At 40.9% G+C, this 15,813-nt stretch overlaps 1 protein-coding gene across 7 annotated transcripts in view; it reads left to right on the plus strand.

Annotated features, from left to right (window-relative positions):
• The first annotated feature begins 38 nt into the window (after positions 1-38).
• DCAF5 (DDB1 and CUL4 associated factor 5) overlaps positions 39-15,813 on the plus strand; it is a 71,200-nt gene continuing 55,425 nt past the window's right edge. Inside the window, exons 1-4 of one of the 7 annotated variants that reach the window (XM_069017617.1) lie at positions 248-269; positions 9,183-9,337; positions 9,762-9,905; positions 14,096-14,132. In XM_069017617.1, the coding sequence (XP_068873718.1) occupies positions 9,794-9,905; positions 14,096-14,132 (149 nt within the window). In that variant the 5' untranslated portion in view covers positions 248-269; positions 9,183-9,337; positions 9,762-9,793. Of the gene's footprint in view, positions 270-366; positions 434-2,801; positions 2,836-3,514; positions 3,543-6,625; positions 6,702-9,182; positions 9,338-9,761; positions 9,906-14,095; positions 14,133-15,813 lie in introns of those variants that run through there. The other 6 variants (XM_069017616.1, XM_069017613.1, XM_069017619.1 and 3 more) reach the window with 6 other exon arrangements.

A 15,813-nucleotide genomic window follows, 5' to 3' on the forward strand; every position in this document is an offset into this window, starting at 1 on the left:
GGCGGGGGAAGGGGCGGCGGGGGAAGGAGCGGCGGGGAGCGGCGCAGGCGGCAGCATGAGGAGGAGAGGCAGCCGGGGGGGCAGCATGAGGTCGGTGGTGGGGTTCCTGTCCCAGCGGGGCTTGGAGGGGGACCCCCTGCTCACGCAAGACTTCCAGCGAAGACGCCTGCGGGGCTGCAGGAACCTCTACAAGAAGGACCTCCTGGGCCACTTCGGCTGTGTCAATGCCATTGAATTCTCCAACAATGGAGGCCAGTGGCTGGTCTCAGGTAAAGCGAACGCTCCCGTCCCTCGCCCCCTCCCGCCACCCCCTCCCCAGGAAGCATCTTCCTCCCCGGCCGCCTCCCCTGCGGCCCGGGGGAGGGGAGCCGCGGCAGCGCTGCTCAAAGCCGTTTCCCAAATCCACCGGTGCCCGGGAATGATGTTTTCTCAAGTAGGGATCTAAAATGGTTGACAGGTTTTGAATTCTACTATTATCGGGGGGGGAGCCCTGGACAAAGTTTTTACGAGAGTGTTTCCCGGGCGCTGGGGGTAGAAGCTAGGGGTGCCCTTTTATTTGGTGGCTCGCGTGTCTTTCCTCGTAAAAGGGGATTTTCTTATTTTGGGGGGACGACGACGGAGAAGAAGCCGCTCCGCGGCGCGCATTGTGGGCACCGGGTGACATTTGTCAGCGCCGTGCCCCGGGCCGGGGGTCAGCGATCGCTGCCGGGGGCGGGTGGCGGGCCCGAGTTTGGCCGGGGGGGCTGCAGTGCCGCTCGGCATCGGGCGGGAACCGGATCGGTTTAATCGAGGGACTGGTCACTTTGAGGCCACCCCCACCCCATCTTCTTTTGGGGGAGGGGAGTCGGGTTTTGTTTTGTTCCTCCTCCCTCTCCTTGCAGGGCGCGTTTGTGGAAGAGGGGCATATATTTGTGGTGATGGTTTTTGGCTTCAGGTCCCCTCTGTTGCCTGCCCGGGGCTGAGGGAGCCATAGGGTGGGGGATGCTGTCAGGTAGGAGGGAAGCGAGAGCTTGACATCAGCTGCGACACCGAGGACGGGGAAAGGCTCTGAACCCCCAGCCAGGGAGGGGCTGCGGGGCTCGGAGGCCGGCTGCCCGCCTCCCCCCACTCCAGTAGCGCTTGGCGCAGGTGCTTCTTCCTGCTTCCCCGCCTCCGGGCTCCGAGGGGCGGCAGGGGAAGGAGGCAACTTGAGGCCGGGGCCTGGCCGGGCGCTGCAGGCCGCGGTCTCCTCGGGCGGCTCTTAGCGACAGGCCGGGGAATCGCGGGCCGATTCCGCCCGCGGCGCCCCAGGAGCTCGGGCACTGAGGGGTCATGGCGCTCTTCTCCCGCCGAGCCCTGGGACCCCGCGCTCCTCTGCGAGGGGGCAGAGACCTTCGAGCGGCGGGGAGGGGGCTGCCGGCTCCGGAGGGACCGCTCGTGTCGCGCCGCCCCGGGCAGGGCCGGGCCGCCGAGCTCGGTGTCCATTGCAGGCCGCGGTCGGGGGGCGTAGTATCCCGGCCACCCCTCGCCCCCGGGGAAAGCGGGCTGGAGGGAGCCGCCCCCATTCCGTCGCTCTCCCATGGCTGAGGCTGCCGAGTGGTCCCTCCCCAGGGGCCGTGCAGCAGCCAGAAAGGCCCGTTCCTCGTCGTGTGGGGCAGCTGCCCTCGGGGGAATCGCAGAGGTCCTTGGCACAAGGCTGTGGCAGCTTTGTGGAGAGTGGTCTCCGCTTGCCAGGAGGGTGCTGGCCTGGTTACTAACCGAGGGCGTCGGTTTTGCCTGTCCGCCTTGTAAATAGCGACCGAGGCTACTGAGGAATGTGATGGGGACATGGCTGAGAGGACACTTTACTGCCTTGCCGTGGTGTCTGGGAAGAGGTGAACTGTATCATACAATGATATCAGTACTAACTTCAAAGGCTATTCAATAAAAAGTTTTTATGACTGGTTACTTTTAAGCAAGGGCAGACTAGAAACCCTGTATAAACTTAGAGTGGAAGCTGATACACTGAAACCTTCCTAAATTTAACATTCTTACCCGAAGAAACTTCTATGTCCAGTGATTTCTGTAGTAAGCGTCCATGAAGGATCTTAGTGTTACTGTTAGGGATTCTTTTATCTTTATGCACATGCAACTTCTGAGATATGCATCCACTTATCTTGTGAATATATGTGTGTATACATACATACATATATATGTATATAAACATGAGTGTATATGGGAAGGGAATGCTGATTCACCTACTCTAAAGTTCCCATTTGTGCCGTTTGTCATGCTGTTTTCTACTGGTCCTTCTCCAGTAGAAAGCAGAGCAATGTATTTTTACTTCTAAAGTGCTACAGAGAGCTCAAGTGTATTTGTTGTTTCTTTTTTATTTTCCGTAATAAGTGATGGGAACACCATCAGTACTTTCTTTTCTTCTTGCTCAACATCAATGTACTTACCTATGTTGACATCCATTCTTTAGGCAGAGGCATAAACAGTCCAGGGCTGGAAAGCATGTTTAAGAATTAATTTTGTCCAAACTGCCTGAATCAAGGCAGGTGCAGAGAATGAAAGCAGAATTCACATCTAAATAGATATCACAGTGGATATCTAAAAAAGGGTATGTAAAAGGAAGGCTTTCAAGCACAGTCGGCTTTCAATTTCCTAACTTTTCATAAAGTGTCAGAATGTTCAAAGAGGATAAGGTTTTCCTCCATATGTAGTATATAAATGCTACTAGAGTTCTACCCTCCTAAAAAAAAAAAAAAAAAAGTACATGTGCTAGCAGTACACAAATTTGGGATAACCAAGAACAGGTTGCCTTAAGTCTGACCTTCTACTGTTGCCCTGAGAAAATGAAGAGCTCTAATTATGGTAACATTCTTTTTAAAAACTTTAGTGTTATCCATGAGCATAATATCTAGAATGCTTTATCTGCCATAGCAACAGCAGGCAGGTGCTTTGTGCTTCAGTCAAGAACAAGAAATTAAAAGTCCAAAGATTTATGGATACTCTGTTAATTTTCACACTATTATAAGACTAAACTTTATTAAAATTACACTCAAAGCACTCCTTTTTAAGTCCATACTTGATCTTGAAGCTCTGGGGAGTAGCAACAGCAGGAAGAAAAGCAATGAGGAAAGGTAAAGGAAGGGTGTAAACTGTCTGTACTCTGAAGTTTTGTAGAAGAGTTGCTTCAAAAGACTTCCAAATGCAGGTAAAGCCTTAGAATTGGTGGCATGAGAGTCTCTCTTCCCTCAAAATGGTCAGCATACAGAAGTAAGGATGAGATGTTGGATGCTTCCAACTGCACTTGTAGCAGCTAAGAGAGTTAACATATTGGAGCGCATGAAAAGGGAGAGTGTAAGCAGTCTTTTCAGTTGTTCAGTCTTAATATGTGTATTCTTAACCTAGAGAAGCTGCTTTGGCTGAGTGACTTGTTAACAACTTAGACCTTGTTAGAGCTGTTTTAAGTACAGCTGATACAGTGCATTCGTAGCAGCTATACCAATGCCATTGAAATAGTAGCCTGCATCCAAGTTAGTGCTGTTCTCCTCACTTTGCTGGAATGATTTCCTTAGGTATGTGTCCTGCTTTTTTTTTTTAAACGTGTCTCACAGAAGCAAGTCTGTGACGCTAATGATTACTGTTTCAGTAAACAATTCAAACTGCTTAAACAGGGCTTATATTGCAGTTAAAGATAATTTTCCTGTTACGATTTTGGAGAGAACTTTGGTGTAGACAAGCCTCAGCAGGCCCTCTGAAAGTATGTTTGAAACTTTTTGGTATCTTAACTTCTTGAAATCTTGTTTTGGAAAATACATGTTTAATAGTCTATTTTTGTTCTTAACCATATTTCAAAGTAAAAAAATTGAGGTCCACAAATTGAGTTGGGGGCCAGTCTGCACCTGTGTGAAACTCAAGTGTCACTTTATAGAGGGGCAGAAGGAGAGAGATTAATGTTTTGGGACAGGAGTGCTAGAAGAAGGGACTGACATAAGAACAAGAATTTTAAAAAATTTAAATAATTGGAAGGAGGAGGTGGACACTGAGGAGAAGGTGCAGTGTGACAAGTAGAAAAAAACTACCTGTCGAATGACACAAGGGAAGAGGAAAGCTTAAGATATAAAAGAATGTGTAAGTGGGTTGAAATTAGTTAAAACTTGCTTCTGGATAGAGTTGAAAGATTTTATTGGGCAAAATGTGTCTTTGCAACACTTTATGTACTAGACAGTATTTTTTTCTTTTAACAGTTTGAGGAACACGTGACTGTTCATGCATGGAAATTAAAATCACCATGCAATGGTATGCAACTAACTTCTTCCTTCACATTTGCCAAGCATCTCCTGCAATTTGACTTCTTAAAAATCAGCTTTACTTGGTCTGTGTAATAGTCTTTCTCCCATCCTTAGGTTTGGTGGATATGTTTTCCTGTTTGTTTATCTGACTGTCCTTTTTCATGCCTGCTATCTTTTACAAACATGAGTATCTTTATCAGATCTTCCCACTTTTTTTTTGCGTACTTTAAACTGCACTTTCAAGATAACTTCTGGGAAGTACTGTAATCAGAGGCTTACTTAATCCATGCCAGTGTTCTTTTTCTCTTGGCTTTTTTTTTTCCCTCCTACCAGATAATGCAAAAATTAATAACTGGTCTGTGATCCTGAATCTGTGAGGATACAAGAAACTGTTGGAAATTTATCTGTCATTTAGTTGTTACGTAAATCTGAAGGAACATGAGCCTAAAACAGGGGAATGAAGTGACTTTAGCAAAGGTTGTGGAGTATTACCTCTGAATAAGGGGATTGTGTATCAAGTATGTTTTAAGGAGGGACACTTTGATCTTAGTGTCTTCGTATCAAGCAGAATTCTGTGTGAGGAGGGATATTAGGTTCAGTTACTACATCATGTTTTAATTAATGTCTGAGAAATTATAAAATTTCTCAGGAAAGATAGGATAAGGCAGCAGTAATTTCAGGGGGTAGGAGTTGAGTTCAAGTTAATTAAGATATATTACATGGGAAAAAATGTCATGTGTTTTGATAGGGACAAGTACAACCTACAGCATGTGAATAAAAATGGTCATCTCTACAAATACACCGTAGAGACTAGACCATAGTCATGTAGAAAAGGATCCAAATGCATAAATATCACAACACAAATATTGTCAGACATGACAAAGTATGTGAAGTAAACCTCCTGTGGTTCTGTTGGGGCCTCAAATGGAGTGCTGTGCTCAATTTTGGGCACTGTGTTTTGAGAAAGATGTGCCCAAACTGAGAAAATTCAGAAGAGGGGGCATGAAGAATGATCAGAGGGCTAGAAGAATGAAACAGTGAAAGAAAGGGGTCGATTTAGTCTACAGAAAGAACAGCTGAGTAGAAATGCAAGTCTTGAGCTGCATAAAGGTGTTTTTAATTATTATTACATGAAGTTGTAAACTCTTTTTTGTCTACTGGGAATAGGACAAAGAAATGGTCTCAAATTATAGGAAGAAAGATTTTAGGATGCTGTTTGATCTTGCACTTTCCCTTTATCCTGTAACTCATTCACTTATTTCTCTTCATTGTTTGCACTGTGGCATTTTCATAATTTAAAGTCTGAAACTGGTATGATGGAAGAATCTGATCAGGGGGATGGAATAGGTAGGGAGAGGCTGTTTGTCTGTCAGTTGATTTTTGTGTCAGGTCAACTTCTTTAACTTACCCCCTGCCTGAATGGCCACTGCCTGAATTCAGGCCCTGCCTGAATCCAACGGAAGGGAAAATAGCAGGAGCACAGGGCAAGGGTAGTGGGATTATATGTAATGCCAAGATGCACCCTCAGGCTTGATATAATGGGGTAATCTGCCTAACGGCAAGGATAATGAAGAACTGAAATAGGCTGCCTAAGGAGGGTATGAAATCTACCTCAGCAGTGTTTTTTTTTAAGAGCAAACTAGAGACTTATCTTCTGGGAATAATTCTGACAGAGTCTGGTCTTTTGTCTTTGGCCAGGGCCAACTAAATGATCAACTTCTTGAAATACCATCCAATCCTGCTTTCTGTGATTCATGCAATTTCTGGAGTAGACACGAGCAATAATACTAATCTTTAATGTTATGATTTAGAAGTATTGCCCACTTGCCATGTAGGTTCTTTAGCAAATGGACCTGGTATATGGGAGATAAAGGGGAGTAGTGGTCTTGAGCTTTGTCCACAATCAGCAAGGTTAATGCACTTTAAAACTGCAGTTTTTCAATCCTGAATTGTATGATTTTGAAGTGCTTCTGTTAGTACACAGGAGCTCAAGTGTGTTTCGTGAGCTATGCAGATACGGTTTGGAATAGATTTGCTTTTCACATGGGTATGTTCTGGCCCCCTTCAAATTATTTTGGGTTTGGAAGGAAGAGACTTCTCTTCCTGTCTCTTTGGTTTTGATTGTAGAAGCAGGTTTGACCCTACTCATGTAATGAGCACTGAAGTACTTGACTAATTAGATCTTTTAAAATGTGGTTCCTTTCTGAAAGGTAACTGTAGAATGGCATTGTGTAGTTCTTAGCTGGGTCGCACAAACTTTTACTTTTCAAATTGTCAGTCATACAGTCCTAAATATAATCTGCAAAATAAGATGAAAATAAAGCTATTTCCTCATTGTAGATGCCAAACTTATTGGTTTTGACACCATGGACTGAAAAATTACAAATTCTCTGTGGATCTTCAATTTCCAGAAAATCCACATGTGGAGCCTTGTTGACTAAGGTATTTTCATATGAAGCCGTATATCCAGGTTTTGCAGAGATGTAGTAAACTTGTTGATGTTGGTATATGCTCTATATTATGTTAAGAATGTGGCTTCTGCCTCAGTTGCTGTAGAATTGATGTACATGCACAATAAATTCACCATATGAAAGCATTTTAATTAATCTTCATTTGGTGATGTACTGCACGTAACAAATGCTATGGACCTGAAGTTTCCTGTAATTCTCAGGCTTGAGAATGTGTATGCAGTTTGTGTCTGAGGAATCATAGTTCCTTTCTACAAAGCATAAAAACTATATATTCACATTTTCTTTGCTTTCTCCTTGTATACCTGTCCATACATGTGTACCTCCCTCCTTTCTTTCCTCTTATGGAAAGAGTCAGGTTTGGGTAATGGAGATTGTGGGTTTGCACTTTTCCTGGTTTCAGGCACTTAAGACTTACCTTTTCTTGCGTATTATTTGCCTGTGACTTAACACTTCTTGCTCTCTTGTGTGAGGATGTAGGGACTGCTGAAGTGTCTTGTTTGCCACAAATCCGCTGTGGTCCAACATTGGGTAACTTTTTCTTTCTGGTGAAACTGGCCTTAAGTCAGAAGTATTTCTAGAATAGCTGAATTGGAATTAGAAGGGAACATACTTCCAACACAGTTAATGTTATTATTTTGTTGAACTTTTATGTCTCAGTGGGGTATGAGAGAAATAAAACCGAAGAATGAACAGGTGTAGAAGTTCTCAAAGAAAAAGATGTACATGAGAATAGATAGATGGAGAAGGGACAGCATTGCATAAATGTGGGGGGCATTTAAAAGCCTGTAGGATGTGGAATGTGCCACCATCAAAGTTTCATGGAGATCTAGGTGTCTGGGAAGAGGGAGACATTTGCATCCAACAGGAAAAGTGGTTTCCAAGGTGGAGGCAAACAGGCACCAAGGTATAGGAATTGATAAAAGAGAAGGTAGTGGCAACTTTTCACACTAACACTTTTCTGCACAGGTTGCAATTTATCCTACTCCTACCATACTGTATGTGTGCTGGGAACCACAGTAATGTTTGTTTTCTGTGGATGTCTTAATTATTTTACTTGCATCTGGACAGTGGTTGGTGGAAATGATTATGAGTTTACTGTTAGAGTGAGACACCTAGACAGCTGTGCTGGTAGGAGGATGTTTAGACTTACTGCAGTGGTTTTGAAAATTGGTTTGCTCTGGTAACAAATAAAAACAATATGTTACTATATTTTGCCCTGAAATGTCTTTTACGGAGGGCAATAAATGAAGTATGATAGAAGCAATGTTGGTGTTCACCTGTGTTAAATGTTGCTTAAATTGTTTTTCAGGTGGTGATAACATTATGACATGGTTGTTGGCAGCTTTGGGAAGTAGTCACATTTAGTGTGACAATTACATCCTAAGATTAACTTGAATAATGTGGTCATATGTTTTGAGACTCATGTATTTCTATGTCTCCTTATTACAAGCTCATCTGCAATCACTAGAGTGCAAATGCAACTTTCTCTCCTATTTCTAGACAGAAAGGAGTATAAGTTCCCATCAGTTTAGTTGACCATAAATTACTGTGAGATTTTGGATCCATCAGATTTGACTCATTCTCAGTAGTTATCAAATGCATCACAAATCTTTGTATCATGTAATCTCGTTTGATGTGCAAAGTACAAAATCAGGAGGAGGAATACACAATTTCATGGAGCATGGGTAATCATAACATGCTGCTGTACTGTCTTTCAAAGTGTCATAAAATCTGGTAGGAGACTCAAAGGCTGAGAGACTATTTACTTGTAGGATGTTTGACATAACTCAGTTCCATGGGAAAACTCCTTAATAGCAACATAGGATGTGAAAAGTTTTAAGAAATCTGATTAACAGTAGTAATGAAATCTATTTATGCATTTACCTTTTCTGTAAGTAAGCAGCAGCCCAAGTAATTTTGGTTTCTTTTTTTCTCTTTTTGATGCCTTTGTCCTCTGGATAGCAGCTCAAAAGGCTCTGAGTTTAGGCTTTTGGTTGTGCAAAGAATCAGTAAAATGTTCTAACTGTAATCAGCATGTTTCTAGTGTCACATTTCACTTGTGATGCCATTCTCTTCCATTTGTTATTAAAGACAGATACCAAAAATATTTTGAATCTGACTTGAAGAAACCTTATTCAGATTTTACAGGCATTCAAAATTGCTGTTGAATGCTGACCAATACAATAGTATCTTGATTTATTTTTTTTCCTAATAAATAATAACTTAATGCAATTGAAGCATGAAAAGTCTAATATTTATTATATATATAACTGTTTGCCAGAAAGAGGAGGCACTTAAATATATTTATGTATAGAGTTCTGAACTGAGAGCTGCATGTAGGCAAGCAATTAGGAGTGCAGCAAGATGTAAAGCAAGCGAGTTGAACTTCCTTTCTCCAGGTACTCCCTTTGTCAGGACTTCACCTCAGAAATGTCTGTCTTAACCTTTACAGATCTAGAAGCTTGACATAACTGTGCATCCTGAAGACTTCTGAATGCTTCAGTAAAATCTTTTTATGGTCACCTGTCAGTCCTGAGCCAACCTGTGCTATGAAAGCTTTGGAAAGACTGCTGGAGGAAATATAGTTGTCAGTGAAAGCGGGGAAAAGTTCGTATTTTATGAATAATATAAGCAATGCTGGCAACAAGGAGCTGGTGTAGAAGCATTTTGCCAACATGCGTGTGTGAATTTGGCATGTAATTCATCTACAGCTTGCCACGGGGTTTACATAGAAGTAAATTTCTGAGTCTCCAGGTTGCTATAGGTTGTCACTATGTGTTGGCAGAATGGCAGCTGTTTAATTCAAACTTTTCCTGCTGATTGCTCTGTTTTCATTAGTTTTAGTTGAATACCTGACTGCATGACATCCTAATGTAAATGTGTGTCTATATATCCAAAAAGGCGTACATTTTTTATGCTAATTAAGGTTTTAGCAAAGCTTTTTATGAATAGCTGCAGGATTAAATAATTTGTCTGTAATCAATTTACACATGGCTCTGGCAGTAATGCACATTTCCTTTATTTCTTCTAGGAGGGGATGACCGCCGGGTCTTACTTTGGCATATGGAAGAAGCCATCCACTCAAGAGTCAAACCAGTTCAGCTGAAAGGGGAGCATCACTCTAACATCTTCTGCCTAGCTTTCAACAGTGGCAATACAAAAGTGTTCTCTGGAGGTAAGGAAGGAAGAGCACCCTGATTTCACCTGAATATGTATTGTGAATGCCTTGGAGTAGAAGCCATGAGTGAGATCCTGCCCCACATGAGATCTGGAAGGTGTTCTTAATCAGCAGTTGGAATTTATTTGGGAATGGGGAATCCTTTAACTAGCACAACATTTAAAATTTTGTCATTCCTTTTTCCAAACCCCAGTGTAAGCACATTGTGTCTCAAGCTATCATGAGAATCCTACTTGTGCTAAAGACTGTGGAAAACATTGTCTTTGGTATTCCCTCTTAGCTGTACCAGACCCTGCATTCTCTCTGGCACTCAAGCCTTATGCTTGAAAATCTTTGCTGCTACTGTCTGATTTCAATGCACCCTTAGATGGCTCATGAAGGACTATTGCCATCTATTGGTGGATCATGTTTTCTTAGACCCCGTTTCAGTTCTTACTAGGTAAGCCTCTGCCTTTTAGAACTTGTTGGCACATTGGGCTCTGATAACCCCTTTTGCTCTCATCTCTTTTTAATATAAATCTACTTTGTAATAGAAAGTTTAATTCGGTCTTAAAACTAAGGTGAGGAAAATGGACATATACTTGTTCTGGGGTAATAATTTCTGTAATTTAGGTCCATTTCACCACTTGATTTTTAAGGTGTTGAGATAGGGAGGAAAATTGAATTGAGAAGAAAAAGGCACAAGAATGTCAATGCCATCAAGTGTCATTTTCTGCTGTACTTCATTTCTACTATCTGACATGGTCATAAAATGGATGAGAATTTGTATCTTTCATCAATATGTCCATTAACATACAGCTAGACTTACTTTAGGGTACTATGAGACTACTTGGTCAAAGTCCTTCATTGCCTTTTTGAACCAAGACTTGTGAACTGCCAATCAGTGCTAGAGATTGATTCTGAGTTCATGTGTATGGTGGAAGCTTCCCGTCCTTCAGTGTTGTGTTAAAATTATAATATTGCTTTTAAAAAAAAAGACATGACAAAGCTTAAGATGGTGTGAGATTTCAAGGATGAAATTATTTAGATATACTTCTCAGGTGGAATAAACCCCTAGACTGTCAAACAGTGATGCCTATCTTCTTATTCTGGGGACTGCTGTTTGTTTTATGAGAAAGACAGCAGTACACACTGCCTTCAAATGAATATATCTGCACAAGTGATTCCAGTGGAATTTTGGGCCAGAGTCTCTTTTACTTCAGTTTGAATTCAGACAAATGGAACCTTACATGAATATTCAAGAAATGAAGTGTGCCAAGTCTTGCTGGACCAGATGGAATGGTATTTTCTCATGTCCAACTCAGCCCTCTGTCCATTGGGCTTTGCTGTCAGAGGCTGCTGTTTTCACAGGAAAGGCAGAAGAGTGGTTTCATTGTACCTTGCTACTGAAGTTAACACCTGCATTTAAAGATTTATATAATTGATTATGGTAGATTTTTTGCTAAGATGCCAGGTTAGAGGAGCTGTGACAGCTGACGCATAGAGAAACTGGCCGTTCTCATATCTTTTTCCTCCTCCAGTTTGCATAAAAACACTGTGCCTCTGCCAGAAATTATTTCCATTGGAGGAGTCAGGAACTCTTTCAGCTGTTCCATCAAGATTCAGTGAGCTCATCTGCAAGGGCTGTGAGTCTGGCTCTTGGATCCCTTGTAAAGAGTCATTTTGCTGCATGGCCTAGATGTACCATCTGTTTTATCTCTGTTGGTAAAATGGGGATAGCTATATTTATTCACTCAATGATGTTATGGGAGATTCTTAAAAAGTCTGAAAGAATTGTGGTTCATAGGAACTACTGGTTGTCACACAGACACCCACACCCACACCTGAGTTTGGAGTGGTATTTAAATCATAGAAGTTGGAATACTTAAAAAAACACCAAAATTAAAAATTAGAATATGGAAACTAGCACAGGTCACACAGAGCTCAATTTATTCTGTAAATAAATGACTGCCAACGACTAATGACTTAGGATCTGATGACCTTTCCCTAAAGCAACTCTTGATAACAGAGGAGAAGGGATTTTCCACTTCAGTACAAATTGGATTGCATCCAAGGAATTTCAGAGCTCTTTGCTTTGAAGGAGCAAGCACCCCATGGAGCTGTTACAAAAATGGAAGGCAGGAACTGAGTGGACAGTGTTTTGCATGTAATCTCTGGAGGAAAAAACTGTCCCAAAAAGTTCCCATCCCTGAAGAACATTTTTACCCTTCTCTGTCCACACACACTGAGTGTAGAGCAGCATTTGAAATGCAAGGTCCCTTCCTAGTAAACTGCATGGACTTTTTTTTCTTTGCACTTAATGTTAGGTATATGAAAAGCTGAAATAAACCTACAGGAAAATGAATTTGTTCTTTTAGGGCCTATATGACAGATATGGGTTTTAGGCCACCTTAACTGTGCTCCCCTGTATGTGCTCTGCGGTATTTCACCCTTACAAGTATAGTAACTGAAGGGAATAGCAGATCCTTCCTGTCTTTCTGATGGTTGTAACTGCAGTTATCAAAACAAGAGAGATTATAAATGACACAGTTGTGTACACAATTATGACCCAGTTAGTCTCAATGAAGAATGAACTCTCCAGTGTTAAAGCAAGAACACTGTAAGTGGGAACCCCCCTGGGTTGAACAGCAGTGATGTTTTCTGCAGGGATGAATCCTTACCAGAAGCAACCAGTTTGTGGTTAGATTTTTGTCACTACTTTCTCCTCCCACACACAGAACAGAGGAAAACAGTGGTTATTCCACTTTCCCTTCATTCTTTCTTTCCCATTCTGAAGCTTGTGATGGAAGGGAATTTGATCCCATGATGACTAGATGCCTGAAACCAGGCAACTGGAATGATTGTGTTCATACTGGATGGAGACTGAAGAGCCAGGACTGTCTGCTGGAGGAAATTTTGTCATTGGAGAAACTAGGCTGCATTTTTCACTACATAGGCACTAGAGTAGTTTTACTAAGTATAAACAGTGTAATAATGTATAATGGGCAGTTTCAAATACAATTAATTACCAGAGGACACTTACACTTAAATGACTTGTGGAAATGGAAAAGATGAGCTACTGCAGTAATCTAAGGCTGGCACGATTTTACTAGGAGCCTGGGCAAAGAGCAAGTGGTTGTAGAAATTCTCATACCTCACTAGTCAAAGGGAAACTTTCTCATATTTCTCTGTTGAAACAGAATACAACTGAAATATGTATGGGATAAATGAAAACTGAGTCAACTGAGCATTTAAGAATCATAACATGAAATCTTGCTCCTTCTGAACCTGTCTTTAGTGTGCACTAGGAAAGCTTCACAACTCTACCTCACAACTACAAAGATATACAGAGCATAAAAATATGACTTTGCAGGCTTTCTGATTTGTGTTTGTTTGTTTGTTTTTCTGAATTACATATAAAAGTGTGTGTGTCCTTAAATATTTCTAAAGAGGAGGTGCCAAATTTAGATAATAAAATATTCAGTACAGGGACTCAAAAAATAATCTGTTGTTGTAGCTTGAAAAACTCTGCATGAGCTACTGGAATTCCTTAGTGTCTGTGACCCTCTTAGCTTGCACACATGTGGTTAGTTTCCATTGTATTCAATGGAGTGATCAAAGAAAAGTGACATGATTGTCTGGTTACTTAGTTTGGTTTTTGTTAATATAGAAGAAATTACATTGGCTGTCTCATTCGTGCCTTCTCAATGGTTGCAAAACCCTGAATGCTGACAGTGTTAGCTGGCAGCATTTGATCTGGGAGCTGTGTGCATTTCATTTATGACATCTCTTTTTACCATCCACGATCTTTTTGTGGAGCGTCCTTTGAGCTGGAAGAAAGATGTATTTTCATGAGAGTTAAAAGTGTTCTGCTGCTTCATGTTATAGTCTTTATTGCAAATGTCCCAAAACTCAAGCTCAAACTGGACAAAGAATGATTAGTAGCATATTTAAATAGAATTATTTGTTGAGCAATGGCAGATGAAACTGCCGGTACATTTGGTAATGACTGGCAATATCACATGGAACCTTTCATATAACTGAGCAGAGGGTAACCAAGTAGCAGCTGAGCTGGTCTGGTCTTCTTGGTTTCAATATTGGTTTTGAAATTGCAAATTTTTTTTAAAAAGGTGGTTTGGGATTCTTTTCACTATAATGCTTTTTAACCGCTAGAGCATGGTGTTAATTGCTTATATTTCTCTTTTTAGGCAATGATGAACAAGTTATACTCCATGATGTTGAAAGGTAAATACCCAGTTTGTGTTTCAACTGCTTCAAGAACTCCTTTGATGTCAACTCACTGGAGGCATTTTCTGTTTTAAATTAATGGTTTAGGAGAAGAACAGTGCTTTAATACTGAAATTTGCTTTTTATTTGTCTAAATTAATAATTGGAATGAAGTATTCCCCATAACCCCATTTTCTTTTCAGCACTTGGGTTCTGTATTATTTTGACCTTAGTAAAGAGAATGGTTTTTAAATATATATGCTCTCCTGCAGGCAGCATAGTAGATTCTGAGTAGATTATTCTGGCACATATACAACTGTTGGCACATACAGACTTCTTGTTTTTCAACAGACTCACCTGACTTGTGTTTAAGATGGCTAGTGTTTGGCCTACCTAACTTCCTTTTAAAACTTTGGATGCAGCTGCCTGATTCTCCACACTAACAGGAAGCATATTGGTTTTGATACTTACTTTCTACCAAAACTGCAAAACAGTTGGGAATTTAGGCTTTGTGGTGCTACATCAAGATTTGGCTGTTAGTCAAAGTGTAATTAATACAGCAGTGGTAAAATATTGAATTGGACTTCTCTAGACATCAGGTCCATTGAGCTTACTGCTTTTGAAGTAAAAAAAAAACCTTTAAAATTTTGGTCTGTGCTAATTACTTCTGCAGATTTAAGCATTGACCATTCATTTAACGTGAACTCAAGAAAATAAAGAAAAAGCAGGAAGAGATATATGTAAGAACAGAGAAATATAAAACCTTACATTTCTTTGAGTTTCCTGAATAACATAATCTGGACATATTTCTTGATGTGTTTGTCCAAAGCCTTTTGCATTGAATTGTTCAGTGTATATCTGCCTTCCACCGTACCTTATGTCTGCTTCTTGCATAAATCTTACATGCAAGCTGGGCCAAAGTAACTTTGTCTTCTGTTCTGATGCTTTCTCAGGAATACCGTGTTGTTTAGTGTTTGGGGAGTTTTTGTTTTGGTTTTAACATTTTAGGCCTTTTTGGGAGGGGTGTTTTGTTTGGGTTTTTTTTGGAGGGGGTTGGTTTGGGAGAGTTTTTTGTTTAGTATTCTGTTTTTCTTGTTTTAATTAAATATGGAAATGTCAATTTTAGATGCTGGTGTTTATTGTGTTCTGACTTTTTAAGCTTCTACAAGCTCTTTGTCATTTTATCTTTTGTATGTAACACATTTTTTCCTGCTGCGTCTTGTTGAGATGTTTTAACAAGTCTTTTTGATATGTGCATATTTTTAATGTGTTTTTGTTATCAGGTTTTTATCTTTTTAGGTATGCTAAGTCCAGTTGTAATCCATACAGAATTCCTTCCTCTAAGTCTATTTTGTGTGATCTTCTAAAAGAAACCTTAGTAGTCTGACACACCAAATTCTGATTGATTTCTGTGGAAAGTTAATCTCTTTTTAATGATAACACTAGGTCTGTCAACTCCTTTTTCATAACTTTAAATGGCTTTTTCTGTTACTGCTTTCCCCCCCACCTTTTTTATTAATGGTCCCTGAGACAGAGTTAGTATATCTGCCATTATGAACATCAATTGCCATGTGAGCAAAATTTTATGTGGGATCTCTTTGGTGGAGCTTCCATGGCATATAGGGCTTGTATACAAAGTTTATTCCCTAAAGAAATAAAGGGGCTTTTAAAAAGAAATAAAACAGTCCCAGGATCTTCT

Source organism: Aphelocoma coerulescens, chromosome 5, assembly GCF_041296385.1.
Source record: "Aphelocoma coerulescens isolate FSJ_1873_10779 chromosome 5, UR_Acoe_1.0, whole genome shotgun sequence".
In the NCBI taxonomy this organism is placed as follows: domain Eukaryota; kingdom Metazoa; phylum Chordata; class Aves; order Passeriformes; family Corvidae; genus Aphelocoma; species Aphelocoma coerulescens.